The 16,353-nt window shown below is 52.3% G+C and overlaps 3 protein-coding genes across 10 annotated transcripts in view; 2 read left to right on the plus strand and 1 right to left on the minus strand.

The window, feature by feature from the left end:
- Positions 1 to 4,240: 4,240 nt before the first annotated feature.
- On the minus strand, positions 4,241 to 6,553 carry SOWAHD (sosondowah ankyrin repeat domain family member D). 2 transcript variants are annotated; one of them, XM_049828198.1, is made up of 2 exons: positions 5,559 to 6,540; positions 4,241 to 4,772 (listed from the first exon to the last, which is right to left on the minus strand). In XM_049828198.1, the coding sequence occupies exons 1-2, from the start codon at positions 6,424 to 6,426 to the stop codon at positions 4,633 to 4,635; spliced, it is 1,008 nt and encodes a 335-aa protein (XP_049684155.1). In that variant the 5' UTR covers positions 6,427 to 6,540; the 3' UTR covers positions 4,241 to 4,632. The 2 variants fall into 2 exon arrangements, with proteins under 2 accessions (XP_049684155.1, XP_049684156.1); XM_049828199.1 differs by having other exon boundaries at positions 4,679 to 6,553.
- A 2,435-nt stretch (positions 6,554 to 8,988) lies between these two features.
- Positions 8,989 to 16,353, plus strand: part of STEEP1 (STING1 ER exit protein 1) — a 58,785-nt gene continuing 51,420 nt past the window's right edge. Inside the window, exon 1 of the mRNA XM_049828200.1 lies at positions 8,989 to 8,994. The gene's annotated coding sequence lies outside the window, so the exon portion shown is untranslated. The remainder of the gene's footprint in view (positions 8,995 to 16,353) is intronic.
- The window catches only part of SEPTIN6 (septin 6), a 32,104-nt gene continuing 24,938 nt past the window's right edge, over positions 9,188 to 16,353 (plus strand). For all 7 annotated transcript variants that reach the window (XM_049828197.1, XM_049828190.1, XM_049828191.1 and 4 more), the window contains exons 1-2: positions 9,188 to 9,308; positions 16,014 to 16,128. In XM_049828197.1, coding sequence (XP_049684154.1) covers positions 9,282 to 9,308; positions 16,014 to 16,128 — 142 coding nt within the window. In that variant the 5' untranslated portion in view covers positions 9,188 to 9,281. The remainder of the gene's footprint in view (positions 9,309 to 16,013; positions 16,129 to 16,353) is intronic.

Raw genomic sequence — 16,353 nt, forward strand, 5'->3', positions numbered from 1 at the left:
AGGGTAGACCCCATAGTAAAGTGTAGCTAGGCCTGTTGGTCAGTCGGAAAACATTTTTACATGCCCAGAAGTGCTATAAAAATACTTGCCCAGGGAGCGTACGGCCAAGGCTGCCCCTGAGCACCCCCCCGTGTTAGCTGCGGGTGGCTTCTCGTGAGCCTCACACCTGCGGTCGGCCGAGGATGGCAGCTTCTTAGCCCGCATGGGTCTGGCCCCTGCGCCTGCAGCACTGCGAGCTGTTCTCGGGCAGGACGTGGGGCAGGGCAGCCCTTGGAGCCTGGGGTTAAGATCCTGGCTGGGGAGTGGATGCAGTGGAAGAATCAAATGAAAGATTAAGTTTCACAAAGGAGGAGGAAAGGGAAGAATATAGCAAGGGCAGTGGGTAGATTTGTCTCCTATAAAATGGAATGCTCCTACAGGCTGTAGTATATAATGTCTGCATGTTCCCTAGAATGTGTAATAGCCTCCTGAGTTTTGTTTGGAGCTCTGTGTTGGCTTGATCAAGTTCGTCTTGATGCCAGACATAGGTGGAGCTTAATTTAAAATGTTCTCAGCAGAAGGGTGGTAACTCAAGATGTGGCTCAAAGGAAGAGTTAGCAGCTATTTTAAAAAGGGGAGAGAGGAAAGAAAGGATTAAAGTGCTCAGAGTAGTGAGCACTCCAGCTCCCTGATGCCGGCATTCTCTGCTGGGGCCTGTGAAACATCACATATTCACCGCAGGGAAGTGGAGGAGGAGGAGGAGGCGGCTGTGGCTCAGCACCGAGTCCTGCGTGGCTGCTGCTCCTTTCCCTCCTGCAGTGCAGACCTGGGACAAATACTGCGGTCAGCTGCATGTGGCTGCGGCAAAGCCCATCCTGACGCTCAGAGCTGCAATGGTGCTGTTTTCTGGGTTCAGCCTGCCGTGGTGGCTCAGTTCCTGGGTGGCAGCTTCCTGAGGAAGCTTCAGGCTACCACACCTTCTGTGTTGCTGCTTTTCATGTTGAAGGTACATAGATTTATCTCCTTCAGATTATAATTCATAGCAATTAATGCTGGGCAGCAGCATGTACCGAGCCTTGTATAAATGCATAACAAATACACACCTTGCTCAGAGTTCATGCCAGTCTCTCGGTCTTCAGGTGTGCTGGAGGTTTCTGTGAGCACAGGAGAGCAAGGCTGGGATTTTTACCAACTTCAGGACACTTCAGAAGTATCTTCTAGCTTCTTTTCCTGTCTGGTAAGAGACTAGTTTCTGCTTTGTTATCAGGGGGAAGAAGTAAGTCTCTGCAACAGGAAAGCAGCAAACAGTATTGCCAGAGATGTTTCAACAGAGGCCCGTGTGCTGCAAACACTTTTGCCCCAATGTTTTTTAAATCTCTTCTGTGCTCTTCTCTTTGAAGCAAGTGTTTGGGAAATAACAGCACTGCTGAGGATCAAAGATCAGCCTTGGAGCCCTACGAACCGCCCCCTGCCTCCTCATCACCACTGCTGGCAGGCAAAGCTGCTCGCAGACTTTCTCTTTAATTGTGTCTATGAGGATCTGGCTGAGGAGGCAAAAAGTAATTTTATGGACTTGAGAATGGAAAGAGATGGTTTTCTCCATGGCATTTCTGGGAAAGCTTTCCTGAGCAATAGATTGAACTATTTATTACTATTCAGTAGAGAGTCTCCCTATTACTATCGTTACTGTGCTGTTTTTATTAGATGGAAGCAGCTTCTACCAAGGAGCTGCTTTGGAAAATAACCCCTTCTATTATTTTTCCCCATTTGACTGAATCTGTTTTTCAAATTGGACATTAAGGGATAGCACGAAGCAAATTTGGTACAAATTAAAATTGGGTTAAAATCAATCTTCTGCGGAACCTTAAGCAACACAAATACCTCTGGGTTCAAATTATTTCTGTTGTTTCTGTGGCAGCTCCCTTTGCCCTCTCCTTCCCTGTGAGAGTTGCGAGGGCTATCGGAGATCTCTGCAGAACTGCGCTAACACGCGATAACAGACATCAACAGAAGCGTTAAAGAAAAAAATCTAAATAATTTGCATATTCTAGTCCGTTAATTTGGGTGTATATGCTTCTGTTTTCTGAGTGAGAAGCAAAGTTAGAGCTGATTGTATACTTGAGGAATATTTTTTAAACCTGTCTGTATTTCCAAACGGACTGCTCCTCGGTAGCTATGAAAATAAACTGTGCGAGACAGGGGTGGGTGACTGGAAGTGGCATGGTGTTTGGGGCAAACAGGGTACAGCAGCAGAAAGGGTACTGCAATTTGAAGAAGATCCTTTTTTTTTTCTCTGTGGAGAGGAACCCTTGCAGGGCAGTTAAGGCAGGGGATGGCGTTGGTGAGTGTGTTGTACCACCACCCAGAGAAGCAGGGCTGTGGTCTTGCTCCTTCTGAAGTGCCTGCCTGATTTGCCTCAGAGCAGAATACAGCTCCAAACCCACAACCAAAAGATGGGGGGAAAAGCTGCCTTTAGGGGGTTTTGGTTAGCCATCAAGGGGAGGCAAGCACTAAAAATCATTTAGTCATATTTAAGTGTAGCATTTGCTAGTTAAACTTTACTCTCAAATGGAACATTGAAGTCCAAGTTTCCTGGTAGCGTGTGACTAAGCTGCAGGTACAAATGCCAAGGGAACAGCTCCTTCCAGGGAATTCTCACTAATTCCACTGTTTACTCTGTTTATTACTCAGAGGAGGATGTAAGAGCAGTCCCGTGCCCTCTCCCCGGCAGCGTGCTGCCGCAAAAGAGTGACAGAGGACTAACGGGTCAAAAAATATATCAGCAGACATGCACCCACCTATCTTACCAAGAGCACTTTGGTCACCAGAACTAAAGATCACAGGTGTTTTGACATCAGAACTTTTCATGGAGTTTGTACTGGTGTGACCAGACTCGTTAGAAGCCAGCCTGCTGTCCTGTGGCATTGATGTGGCCAGAGAAGTTCTGGAAGGAGCTATGTTGCCATAGCCTTTAATCTATTAAAGCATTACAAAACCGGTGTAGATCAGGCATTAAATCCATACCCAGTGTGTTTTATATGTCTCTGCTGCTGACCTCAGTGATTAAAAAGATGTCTAGACACATCTATGTGTCCACTCAGTCACCTGGACTGGACACTGTCCAGTCACTGGATCACTGTCCGCTCATCTGGAGGCTGTTCTTCCATGTTGTGGTTTAACCCCAGTCACCAACTAAGCACCACGCAGCCACTCACTCACTTCCCCCACACCCAGTGGGATGGGGGAGAGAATCAGAAAAAAAAAGTGAAACTTGTGGGTTGAAATAAGAACAGTTTAATAGCAGAGAAAGGAAGAAAATAATAATGATAACAACAATAATAAAATGACAATAATAATAAAAGGATTGCAATATATAAAACAAGTGATGCACAGTGCAATTGCTCACCACTTGCCAACCGATGCCCAGTTAGTTCCTGAGCAGCAATCCACCCCCAGGCCAAGTCCCCCCAGTTCATATACTGGACATGGTGTCACACGGTATGGAATACCCCTTTGGTCAGTTGGCGTCAAGCTGTCCTGGCTGTGTCCCCTCCCAACTTCTTGTGCCCCTCCAGCCTTCTTGCTGGCTGGGCATGAGAAGCTGAAAAATCCTCAACTTCTTGCAAATACTACTTAGCAACAACTGAAAACATCAGTGTGTTATCAACATTGTTCTCATACCGAACTCAAAAACATAGCACTACACCAGCTACTAGCAAGACAATTAACTCCCTCAGCTGAAACAAGGACACATGTATCGTCCACTGCAGACTGGGTTATCCCCGTGTCCAAGCAGCGTTTCAGAGCACAGTCTGAATATAAACAGGGTTTGCTCAGGGTCTGTGAAACCCACGGGCTCAAGTTCTCCAGAGCGAGTTACCCATGTATCATTTTGCATCAAGGTGCAAATTCACCTGCGCGGCCAGACGAGAGATGAATTTGAGTCCCTCGGTCACCTTTGCAGACCCCCAGAAAGGCAGCTGGAAAGATTTAACCACGACTCTCATCTGAGGTGTCTCCATGAGGGCTGCTGCTCTGCGATGGGGAACAGAAACTCCCCAGTTGCTGTCTGAGAGTCACTTCTCAAATGGGACTGTTATTTAAGGGGGTAGAAATGGTCTCATGGTGATGAAAAAGAGGAAGGGGCAGTTGTTTTTCTGGAGATATTTTGAAGCAGCCCTGGCCTTCAAGAATGTGAAAAGCAAGTTGAAATCAGCTGGGCAGAGTTCCATTTGGTGAACAAAACACAAACAGGCGAGCAGAGGCTTTGCCCTTTTAATGCAGTTACCAGTACATACACGTGGGGTTATGCTGCTACAGGGATGTTTCTCAAGAGTTTAATTTTTGAGCATAACCTCAGTAACAACAAAGATAATCTCACAGCCTTCATACCTTTTCCATAGTTTTGAGCAATGAATCATCTTTCCAGAGTTGCTCCTGGACTCCAGTCCCTGCGGGAGCCACTGCAAGCCACCCCACTGGGCATCCCTCCTGCCTCCTCCGCTCCGGCCCCCATCCCCAGTGGGGCTGAGAATCTCAGGCTCCCCTGGACGGGGGTCTCCAGGGAAGGGCTGCCAGGGGGACTTGTCTTGCACTTTGAAAGACTTCTTTGGGTCTGGCCTCCTCTGGCAAACAGGCACTCCAGCTCTTCCTTTACTGAGAAACAGCTTTGCCTGTCATAAACAAACAGCAACCCAGAGGAGGCGCATGTGGCAGAGATCTGGGGATCTCACAGGGAGCTGGAAAGCGATTGCAGCTCGGTGGCATGGTCTCCTTGTCTGTACCCGCTCTCCCTGCCGGCAGAGAAGCGTACATAAAAAAGTGTTTGGGAGGGGGGTTGTTTCTGAAGCCATACTTTCTTCTCCATTGTCAGCCCAGTGCCAGGCCTCTGGCATCTCAGGGTATGGTTGTGAGATATTTAATTATATTCTGCCAGTGTCTCCATCCAGGCACCCAAGGCACCATGACCAGTCCGACCTCACAGCATTGCTGGGAGCCAGGGCAGTGCCGACAGCCTCATTTTACAGGTGGGAGAACCAAGTCACCGAGTTGCTGCATGACCTACCTTCAGTCACACGCAAAGTCTGCCGGCAGCCCGGGACAGGCAGCCCAAACGTCCATCCCCGGCCCCCAACACGGGACACCACCTCCCATAGTGGGTCAGCATGCCCCCATGGGCACACGGGGGGTCGGAGAAACAGCTCCCTGCAGCAGGGCTGGCCCGTGAGCCCCCACCACGGGGCTCTGCTGGGCTGCAAGCAAGGAGTCCCCATCAGCAGGGGCAGGGGGCAAAACCCCCTCTGGGGACAGGTGGTTTTTTGGAAGGGCTGTCCCCAGGCAGTGCTCCCGATGGCTGTGGTTGCTCCACACACACTCACGCTGGCACAGCCCCAAAAGACCACGCGAGACCTGGGGTTTGGAGGCGAATGGACCAGCGGAGCTTCAGCGCTCTTGGAAGAAAGAAGATGCCTGTTTGACAAAGGCCCGGAGCGTTGACAAGCACCAGGAACGCTGGGCTTTCCCCTTGGCCCTGGAGTCCACACTGTCCTCCCCTGCCCTGGCCTCTCCGGATGACTTACAGTTGTTGTTGGTGTTGTGAGAGCCCAGCTGGACCAAGTCCTCCTCCAAGGCCCCCGCCAGCTCCTTCAGCTCCCTGGAGGTGTCTGCCCTCAGGTACTGCCAAGCCTTGCGCCCGTTGTGGTCCCTGCGGCTGGTGTCCGCCCCGTAAGCTCCCACCAGCACTTTGATGAGCAGCTCGTGTCCCTGCAGGGCAGCCAAGTGCAAGGGGGTGAGCCCGCCGCTGGCGGTGGGGATGTTCACGTTGATGGGATAGTTGTTCTTCTGGGCGTGGGACATGACCTGGATGAAGCTCTCATGGCAGCCATGCTTGGCAAGCCAGTGGAGAGCGGTGAAGCCCGTCACAAAGTCTTTCCTGGTCAGCAGGCTGGGATCCAGATCCATCAGCCTGACGATGTTATCCGCATCGCCCTGGGCCGCTGTCAGCAGCCACTCGTGCTCCAGGGGATCCAGGGCAAGGGGCAGCACCTCGGGGCTCTGCTCGGGCTTCTGCTCTTGGTCTGGCCCTGCAAGGAGACTGCTGCTGTTGGACGTCTTCTGAGCAGTGGCAAACCGCATGGTGCTGCCGGGGCTGTTGCTCTGCAGGAGGATTTCCTTCAGCTCCTTCCTCCGGGTACTGCTGGGGCTGACGGAGAGCCTGCCTGCAGTCCTACCCCAGCTCCCCGGGCCTTGGCTGCCCCAGCCGGCGCTCCTGTTGGTGTCCATCTTCTGCAGCGGATGGAAACGCTCTCTGGTCCCCGTGGCGGCCGGCCAGAGATGGGAGCTGCGGGCTAAGCTTCCCGCTTGGGGCTGGGCGGCTTCCAGGAAGGTGAACGTCCGGACGATGCCAGCTACCTTCTGCCCTGCCGGGCCTCGCTCCCGCCGGGCCATGGCCGGTACCTTCTGCGGGGCTGGCCGGCAGCCGGCTCCCCGGCAAGGCGCAGCTCGCGGTTCGTGCTCCCCAGCTCTCACCCCACGCTTCCTGCCTCGTTAGGCAAAGGAGGAACCAACCCCGCACGGCAGGAGGGTACGTTGGGCATGGCGGCAGATCCGCGGCGCTGCCACACTACCGGGGCGGTGCAGGCGACCTTTGGTCATCCTACGTCTGCGGCTGCCGCCGGCGCCGGGCACGGCCGCGGCCGTGGGCCGTCCGCTCCCCTGCGGTATCCCAGAGGGAGAGCGGGTGTGCGTGCGGGGGCTGCGGGGAGAGTGTGGCACCGCTGGTGTGGGCAGAGGCGGGGGGGGTGGTGGGGGGGTGGTCCTGGGCAGCCTGATGCTGGGCCTAGAGAAGAAATTGGATTAACTGGTTTTTTTTCTGTGAATAGTCTCGTTTAGCACTAGTGGCTCAGCATTAGCAGCTGAAGTAGCTGAAGCCTTAGGCTGTGAGAGCTGATCAAGCGTCAACTTTTGATAAAACTAATGCTGCTAACAAAGAACTCAGTGGATACGAGCGGAATGAAGAAGATGAGGACCAAGGAGACCATTCCAGGAGAATGAGGTAACTTCAGAAGGCGGCCAGCCCAGCAACAGTGAAAACCAGTAAGAAATCAAGAGACCGCTGACCAGAATTAAGTGATTGGACTTAGGGATCAGGTGATGGGTGGTAGGGGTATAACTGGGAGGTGTGAATTGGGGTGGGGGTCCCTCTCCAGAGGTACTCAGCTCAAGCTGTAACCAAACAGCTAATACAAGACTAATTGGAAACCTTCACTTGGACTTGGCATTCTCAGTGGAATCGTAGGTTCAGACCCCATTACAGTGGCTGGCGTGTGTAAATCTGTAACACCGGTCCTGGGGACGCCCCAAAGCGCCAGGTGCCTTGCTGAGGCACCTGCCTTACAGCTCCCCCAAAAATTGCCCCCCACTGTTGCAATGCTTCTCCTTGGTGCTGTGCTCAGGAAGGCTGAGGGTACTGCCCCATGGGACCGCTTTCCCAGTCACCAGTGGGTCTCCATGCTGTAAGGGAGACCCAGCCCAGGGTGGTGTTTTGGGTCCCTTGCCACCCGATGTTTCAGCCCAGCAGCATTTTGGCCTTCCTCTCCTGCTGTGTTTCAATTCCCAGCGAGGCCCCGTGCCCCGCACTGTTGGCAGCTGCAGCCACCAGCAGTTTGTACCCTAATTTTGTTAGGAATCAGGACAAAGTCCTCTGCCCCAAAAGCCCCCAGTCCTGTTTCTCCAAAGGCCTTTCTTACCCATGACTCCTCAGATACCCATAGGATGGCTGAACTGCCACCAGGTGGTTTTGCGACTGATCTGACAGCTAAGAGCCGTGCCAGCCCCTTCAACCCTTTTCTTTGCCTTCCCTAAGCTTTAGCCCTGCTCTAACCTGCCCCAGGCTGGTTGTCTGCCCTGGAGGGAGCTCTGCCTTTCTCCAACCACTTGGACCAGTTTTTCTGGGATGTGTGGGGAGCCGGCGTCATCCCATGAAGCCCAAATGACTGGTGGTGAAAACATAATTGTCCCCTTGCTCCCTTTCTGGCGCTGCCTGGTTTTGTCACTGGCTGTTGGTGGCTCCTGCGGGCTCAGGGAGGCAGCGAACTTGACCCACGCAGCCGTGGGATCCTGGGGAATGGTTTAAAACACTTGTTGGGTGGCAGCTGGGGAAAACAAGGAAGGAAACGAAGGCACTGACGGTGCAAAGCAAAGCATCCCTTTAGGACCATCCTGGTTGTGCCTGTGTTAGGGACTGGTCGCACTGGTGAGCTCTGACCAGGCTAAAACTGGGGTGCCAAACCTGTGGGCTTTACTAGGGGGCCCCAGGGGCTGGGAAATTTGGGTAAGGACTGAGGTTCCTCTCTCTCAGCCTTTGTTTGATGCTTGTGCTGGCATCAAATGAAGGGAAACCCGAGTGGCACCAGCTACACCCTGAAAGCAGCAGATGGGCTTATCCAGCCCCTGCCCGCCAGGCCGGGGAGCAGAGGCTGCGTCCAAGGGCCGAGAGGGGCCGGGGAAGGGGCTGTACCACCACCGGACGAGAAATTGGCACAGCCGCCATCACTCGGTGTCCAAAACGAGCGTGAACCGTCCCGACGGACCTCAGGCAAAGCACGCAAAGCGCACAAACGTTTTATTTTCAATAGCAAGTGACCTACTGAGGCTGGGAGACCTCAGACCCAAACCATAAACCCCAGCCCAAGCTCAGCACTGCACGGCTCTGCCCTTAGCCTTGGCCGGGTGCGCGGCCCCGGATTACCGGAGGGGCCACCGGGCAGGGTTCCCCCCCCACCCCCAGGCCTGCCCTGAGGAGCCAGTGCGGGGGGAACCCATCACCCTGCCGGGAGCGGGCAGGGGCCGGGGGAGGCCGCGGTGGCGGGCAGGGCGAGGCCGGGCTGTAGGCAGCGGCCCACCGGACAGCCCGCGGAGCACTGGCAGCGGCTCCGGGGGCCGCGGAGACCGGAGCCCCGGCTCTCGCCCGCCCCGTCGCCGCCGCCTCCGGCCCCCTCAGCCCGCCGGGCCCCGCGCCCCGCCACACTGTGGCGGCGGCCCCGCCCGCAGCCCGGGCTGCACCATCGCGGGCGGCCGCGGGGGGAGGGGGGGGGGAACCGACAACCCCGCGCCTCCCGGTGAGGAGCGGCGGGACCGAGCCGCGCGGGGGAGCTTGGGGGAGGGGGAGAGGCGGGGCGAAGGGGCGGTGGCGGGGGGGGCGCGGCGGGTTCGCCTCCCCCTCCCCCCCCGCGCGGTGTGGCGGTGGGCGCGCCCGGAGCCGCCCGCCGGGCCGGGGCGGGCGCTGTGGCGGGCTCGCAGCGATGGCGGCGGCCGAGGTGGCGCGGCAGGTGGGAGCGGGCGCCGGGCGGCGGCGGCCTCCTGCGGGCCGGGCATGGCCGGGACGGCCGGTGGGAGAGCCTGGCATGGCCGGGGCGGCGGGTCGGGTCGAGCCGGGCCGGGCCGGGTTAGGGTGCGCTGGGTGGGGCGCGGGCTGTGGGGGTACCGGTGTGGGGCCTCCCGCGGGCTCCGGGGTTCGACCCGGGGCGGCGGCGGCTTCTGAGGGGGGGTCGGGATTTGGGGGCCGCTCTGAGGGGAGCCGGGGTTACCTGGGGGAAGGGAGGTTTGGGGGCCGTCGTCCCCCCGTCGTCCCCCCCCCCCCCCCCGCTGGCTGCGGGGCAGCAGCCCGGCCCGGCGACCTTGGGCTGCCCGCGCCGGGGTGGGCCCGGGGGTCCTGTCCCGCCGGTTCCTCCGTCCCTGGGCCCCGCAGAGGGACCCGCAGCGCAGCCCGGGGCTGGCCGGACCGCCGTGCTGGGGAGGCCTCATCCTGCACCCTTAGCCTGGGCTGGGGACCCCTCGCCAGGCCAGGGTGTGGTAGCGGGCGAAGCGCTCCTTGGCATCCCCATCTCTCCAGGGATGCTGTTCTTCTCCCAAAGAAACCGTCATCCCGTGCTCGTTAGGGCGTGATGCGGAGAAGGTCGTCAGTCTGGCACCGTGTGCCGCGGAGGAACCGTGGGAGCCCTCGCCAAACATCGGCACCGCGTCCCTGCTACGCTTTGTCCCCGAGGGTCCCCCCGCGGTGTTGTCCCCCGGTGCCCGGTGGGCACACTTGCCGCCGCCGGTGCTCGCCTGCCTTCCTAGCGCAGCGCAAAGCTCTCTGCCTGCCTGCGGAGAATTATCCAGAAGAGGAGCAGAGGGAGTTGAGCCACCTCTGCGTTTGTTAGAGAAATGCTAAGGAGGCATCTGTAGCGCGTTTGCATGCGGAAGCGTTTTGTCTGTGATTTGATGGGCTTCCAACTTTTGTGTCCGTGCGTTAGTACAGAAATAATGCTTGAGATGAATGCTTGCCGTTTCGTCTTCAAAGCAGTAGGTTTTAGCATGGACCAAATCTTGTCGAACGGGTAGATGTAGCCATTCCTTGCCAGTTTGTGATGTTATTTCCTCCTGGACATACCCATTGCCTTGTGTGTGACTGCCAGGGTATGTGAAGTGACTCACTTGCTCCCCTGTCTTTTAAGGAAATTGAGCGTTAGGCTTTACTAAGATAATGCATAGGAGTTTCAGACATCTGCTAGTGGCCTGGAATGAATTGTGATACAGCACAGCCTCTCTTTGGAGGCAAAAGGGAAAGCTAGCGCTGAGACGGATGTGAAATTAGTGTGCTGCAAATTGAAAATGTCTTTGTCCAGACAGACGACTTGTCAGCCCAGGTCTTCGGCATCCGGTCGCGGCTGGGGTTGGTGGAACAGTCAGCCGTAGCATCCTGGTGATGCAGAGGGCTGCCGCGTTTGTGTTGATGGGGTTAAACACGTGCGTGATGGGGTTGGGTATGTAGGGGAGTTGGGGTCACCACCCTACCTCTGTCCCAGCAAACCCTTGATCTAAATTGGCATTTATTGTGGAGATGGTCAGGTGCAGGATTTAAACGCTGAGACCCATGGGGGATGTGTCCACTCTGCTCCCTGTGGGTGGTAGACAGGTGCAGAGGACCGGCTTGCCGGGCACTGTCTAACTCTCAATCTCTGTAGTACAGGTCAGAAAAATCATTAAGACTGCTGATATAGATACGTATTTTTTTAATTGCTGGAGGAGACTTCTGGGAACGTATCCAAACAGCATGGCATTTCTGCAGCCCTTTGGCAGGGGCATAAAGAAATGCAATCTTAAGAGCTGTCAGAATTTGAGATTTCAGAAGCACTTGACTGTTTGTGAATGTTGAATGGCTGAATGATGCAATGCGCCTGAAGAGGGTGGTCAGTGGTCAGGAGCTTTGGTGAGACGTTTCTTGCTTTCCATGGTGGCCGATTCAGAATTCTTTCTCTCCCACTTTCCTGTTATTTTTCTTTTATATGTGTCCTGACAATTTGTTATCAGCCAAGCAAGGAAAAGAAATACACGGTCTTGATCCACACTTTACATTCCTGCTTTGCATTTGTCTCATGAAGGATGTTTATACTGTCTGCTGGATAATTCTCTCATTGCATAAGAGAATTGCACACTTGTACAAGTGAGAAGTAATTGGTAGAAGTGTTGTTCTAATTTGCTGTTTAATCAGAGCCAAATGCAGTCTGGGGAAGTGGATGCCATAACACCGAGGTCATGAGAAGGGATCTGATGTTGTTCTGGCTTAAAGATGATGTGAAAAACTGTGGTGTGGAAACCTGAATTGAGGTTCTGCCTTGCTTTGTGATTTGTCATTTGACTTCTTGTGCAAGAGTTGTCTCGGGTATAGGGGTTAACCCCCCAGGTCTCAGCTTTATGGGGTGGTAGAGGGGCAGTGGAGTGGGTGCTGTGAGCATCGGCAGTGGTCGTGGAACCCTGTGAGCATTGCTTAATTTGTTTTTGTTGAGGGATGGTGCTGTTGTGTTTGTTGCAGCCGTTTGGAAATCCTCTGAAGAAAGTCTCCACAGCCTCGGCGTCCGAAGTGATTCTCATCTGGGGAGAGGTGGGAAATTGCATCGGAAGTACTAAATGTCAGCTGTCAGCGTCCTAAACAGAAACACTCTTTTCAATTAGATGCAGAAGAAGTATTGTACTGCAGTCTTTGGGAGCGTTTTCTTGTTGCACAGGCCTCGTTTGGACATGGGGTCCCTTGGATTCAGAGCTGTAGCATTCTTTATTTGCTGTGCTCTGTCCGAATATTGACAAGTGGAGGCTTTTCCTTTGCCCTGGTGTCCTTTTTCATTGTTCCTTTAGTCCAGGCCACCAGAAATTATCCTGAATATGGAGTGTTGACATTTGCAATGAACAGCACTGTTGCGTGTCTTGGGGAGGATGCTCTGCTTTATCTCCACAAAGCAGTAATAGCCTCTTGGCGCTCCGAGGACGTTGGGAGGTGACAGCACTGTACCTAGTTGTGTAAGGCAGATCAAGGCAGAGACGCACATTCAGCAAGATTTTCCTCTAATCATTTTTTCATCCTGAGGACCCTGGAGTGATTCAAACACCTGGAGTCTAAATCTTGCCCATTTTGTGTAAACCGATATATAATGTGGAGTGCTTTCAGGCTTGGGGTCATTTATTATAACATCTTTGTATTTTCCATACATTTCTGATAGTTCTTGGTAAGAATCAGAGTAGGTGGGGGTGGTTTCTGTGGCAAGGAAAAGCCCTAACAAAAGGTGTGTAATTCTTCCAAAGACGGGAAAAATAAAATAACCTCTCCAAGTGGCTACTCTTTACTTTCACTCCACAATAGCTCCGCCTGGTAATGCAGCAAGAGAGCGTGTTGCTCTTTTTGTTCTTTTAATCTTGTTTGTGGCAAACACGCTTTGCTTCCTCCCGAGCAACAACAGCCCATTCTATCCTAAGGGGTCACTCTGTGTATGTGGGGGAAAAAAAAGGCATCTGGTGTCTTGGTGTGGTGCCAGTGTTCACACTGGCTTCCCAGAGATCCCGTCTTTGTCTTCGTTCCAAGAAGATGCTAACTTAAAATAGAGAGTATGGAAGGACTCTCTGCCATCCAGTGCTCGCTGATGCTGGTGGAAAAAGCCTTCACGTGGACAATAGTTAAACCTTGCTTACCTTGTTGGTACTCTTTATACGTTTTAAATTTGCCCTGAAGGATTGTTTTTGAAGATAAATCATGGAAGATAGCTCTTGAACAGTTTTTCAGCAAAAAGCTTATAAGATTAGCATATTTTCCTTCAGTTTTGAACAAGGTAATACAAATCTACATTTAATGTACGGGCAGGATGACTAATTGCTGTGTTCAGATGTTGTTTATGATGGTGCTGTTTATATATAGCAGTATTTGGGATACAGAGACACCACTTGGTGCGTGAAGTCTACTGACTTGCACTGTTTCTTGGTGGATCAGATAGAAAATGTTCCTTTTCTCTCTGCAGGTCTGGTAATTGCTGACAACTTTCTGATGTGTGTCAAAACCAGTCTGACCTTAAAACATTATTTCTTATTTTTTTTTCACCGCATCTGATTCCTTGATGCGTTGGCCAAGCAGGCTTTGGATTTTTAGCCAGAGTAGCACAGTATACCTCATGGCTGCGTACTTAACATGACGGCTCAGCTGCTGTGACTGGAAATCAGATTTTGCAGTACTTGTTTCCTGGCCTGTAGCAGATGTGAAGTATGGTTTAACTGCATTATGAAACCACAGGTGACTAGAAAAAGAGGCTACAGGAAATGACTTGCAGGCTGAATTCTGTGCAATGGTAAATGCCTCCTCTCAGCCGAGAGCGGCTTAACTTCTACCATTTATTTTGTTCCATCTGGGTCACACTTATATTTAGGGATGAGGAGAAGGTTTGTTCTTAATGAGAGCCTACACTCCCTCCCACGTTTCCTGGGGACGGTAGTGTTCAAACAGCCTTCCAACGGTGCAGTTTTAAGGCTGAGTATTAAAAATACACTTGATATTTCTCCTTCCCCAGGAGGAGTCTGCTTGCGGTTCTCTCGCGCGCCTTTGTGGACTCTGTCCACCCATCTGTTCTGCACCGGTGCCACGATTGTCTAGCTGCAGATCATGAGATACCCCAGTGCTGGGGTTTTGTTTTGGTGAAAGCAGTTTAGGAGAGTTTAGGTGTGTTGTCACAAAATCTGCATGCCTGACGGTCTCCCTTTCTTCTGCTTTAGCTGTTTGTTTGTGAATTATTGAGCCTCAGAGCTGCATCCTCAGAAGGCAAAACCAGAATCTGCCGGGGAACTCGAGCGCCTTCCTGATGAACATGTTGTTTGGAGGCAAGGTGCTCGGGAATTAATAAAACGCCATATTTGGTGAACATCTTGGCAGGAAGAGTCAGATTAATACACAAAATATGGCTAAGGGGAAACATATTTACACATCACAGGGTGGTAAATATGGTTAATGGCTGAAGTGTATTTGGAGTCTCATATTTGGAAAAAAACCCACACCAGCAAAACAGTAACAAGGCAAGTAATCGTAGTCTGAGGCTACTGTAGTAAATGCAGTCCGTGGGGGTTTTTTCCTAGCCTAAAATCCCAGTGCCATTAACAGAAGAGGGAAAACCAGTATGCCGTCCCTATAAACAGGCTTTCAAGATATGTGAAAACACGGTTCTGAAAGAGTAAGTTAAAAATTGCACCCTATAAACTCTTGCCTTTTGGCTGTAGTATTTCTTGTGAACTGATGATGTCCCTGAAAGGCCAGAGGGGACTTTTCTGTATTTGACACTAAAATACATTGTTAAGAAAAGCCTTTGCTCCAGAGAGGGAAATACCTTTTTGGGGGGCTGCAGGAGGGGAACTTTCCAGTATGCACAAATATGTGGGGTTGGCACTGACTCTCCATTTTGCATGATGCCATTTCTGAGGTTGAGCCTCTGCATGTAGTTCATTACTGTCTGCTGTGCAGGTTTGGAACCCAGAGTGCCTTGTCGTACACAGGCCTTTGTGCAATGGCCAGGCGAAAATTTCTGACCCCCCCACCTCCAGAAGCAAGCGGCCGTGCTGGGTGTGGAGCACAGCGTGAGCAGGAGTTGGAGCTCGGCCGTTCTGCTTCCCAGGACAGAAAGGGGACACGTGGCTGGGGAGACTGGGTTAGTGGTGTCGGGCACAGGAGGGAGCAGGGCATGGGAGCAACTTTTCCTGAAGTCGTTTGGGTGGCTGGGCAGGAGAAGCCCATGCCCCCCAGCAGGCGGGTTTGGGTACCTCCACTCCCAAACCCCTGTGCAGGCTCCCTTCTGATGGGGCTGTGTGGTTATGAGCAGCTCAGTTCTGGACACTTTTTCTCAGCTTTTTTTTTCCTGTTTAGCTCCTAGCTTTGAAAGATATGCTCCGAAGCTCGGAGAGCAACGCTCAGAGCTGGAGAAGACCTGCTACCTTGTGTGGTCTGGCCTCCTGCCCATGCAAGCATCTTCCTTGCAGCTTCCGTCAGTGATCCCTGATTTTCTGGTGCTAATGTGCATTTTATAGATTTGGACAGACTCCTGTTTGCAGTCTGAGATTTTCATCTTCGCAACAATATGGAAGATACTGCTGTGTTTGATAGCTTGAAGACTATTCTCTGCTGTTTCTGTGCTACAGCACTTGAGCTTTGCAGAGGCAGTGTGTTTGGGTTGTTCAATTACTAGATGTAGGTACAGATTTCCAAACTGTTTCTAGCTAGTTTCTATAATTGCAGCTGTGAATGTGAGTTATGTGCAAGTTACAATTCACAGTAAGTGAATCGTAATAGGCTTATAGGAGGAGGCATCATTAATACATTCCTTTGCACAGAGGATTATTTTTGTGTTCAGTGTAAGGTGAGACTTGAGTGTCTACATAATTTCTGAAGAAACAAATGTTTTGCCACCTCTTTATTTCAGCAGCTGTGTTTGGGTACGTGTTTTGCACAGTTTAATATTTTTCTGACAGGGCTACCATCTAATGTGCAGCATATGAAATGTTCTATTTGTGCCGTCTGGATTTGTTTTGGAGAAGAGGGAAGCACACTGACACGATTTACAGTATATGATTTACAGTATACGTGCAAATCTCTGCTTGGGCTGTGCAGTTGATTCTGCTTGGGAGGTCTTAAGGGTTTATACAGAAAAGTGTATTTTGCTTGAAAATGACACAACTATTTCATTGTATTTCAGGGTGAAGGCTGTCGTACTGTCCCGCTTTCTGGACACGTAGGATTTGACAGTTTGCCTGACCAGCTGGTTAATAAATCAGTTAATCATGGGTTTTGTTTCAACATCCTGTGTGTGGGTGAGTATTTCCATTTTGGGAAGTTCTCTTGCTGAAAAGGGTTTCTCTGCAGCTGGATGTAGCTTGTAGGTGACAGCGTTAACAAGGTAGCTTTGATTTAAATTTCCCCAACTGCTCTGTCTGTTTTCAGGAACAAGATTTACTGGTGCCCTGGGAAATCCCTGCTGGGGTTATGCAGTATGGCTTTCTACCAAGCAGTGAACCATAGAAATAAAACGCCTAAAA

The sequence above is a fragment of the Accipiter gentilis genome, chromosome 24 (genome assembly GCF_929443795.1).
Source record: "Accipiter gentilis chromosome 24, bAccGen1.1, whole genome shotgun sequence".
In the NCBI taxonomy this organism is placed as follows: Eukaryota; Metazoa; Chordata; class Aves; order Accipitriformes; family Accipitridae; genus Astur; species Astur gentilis.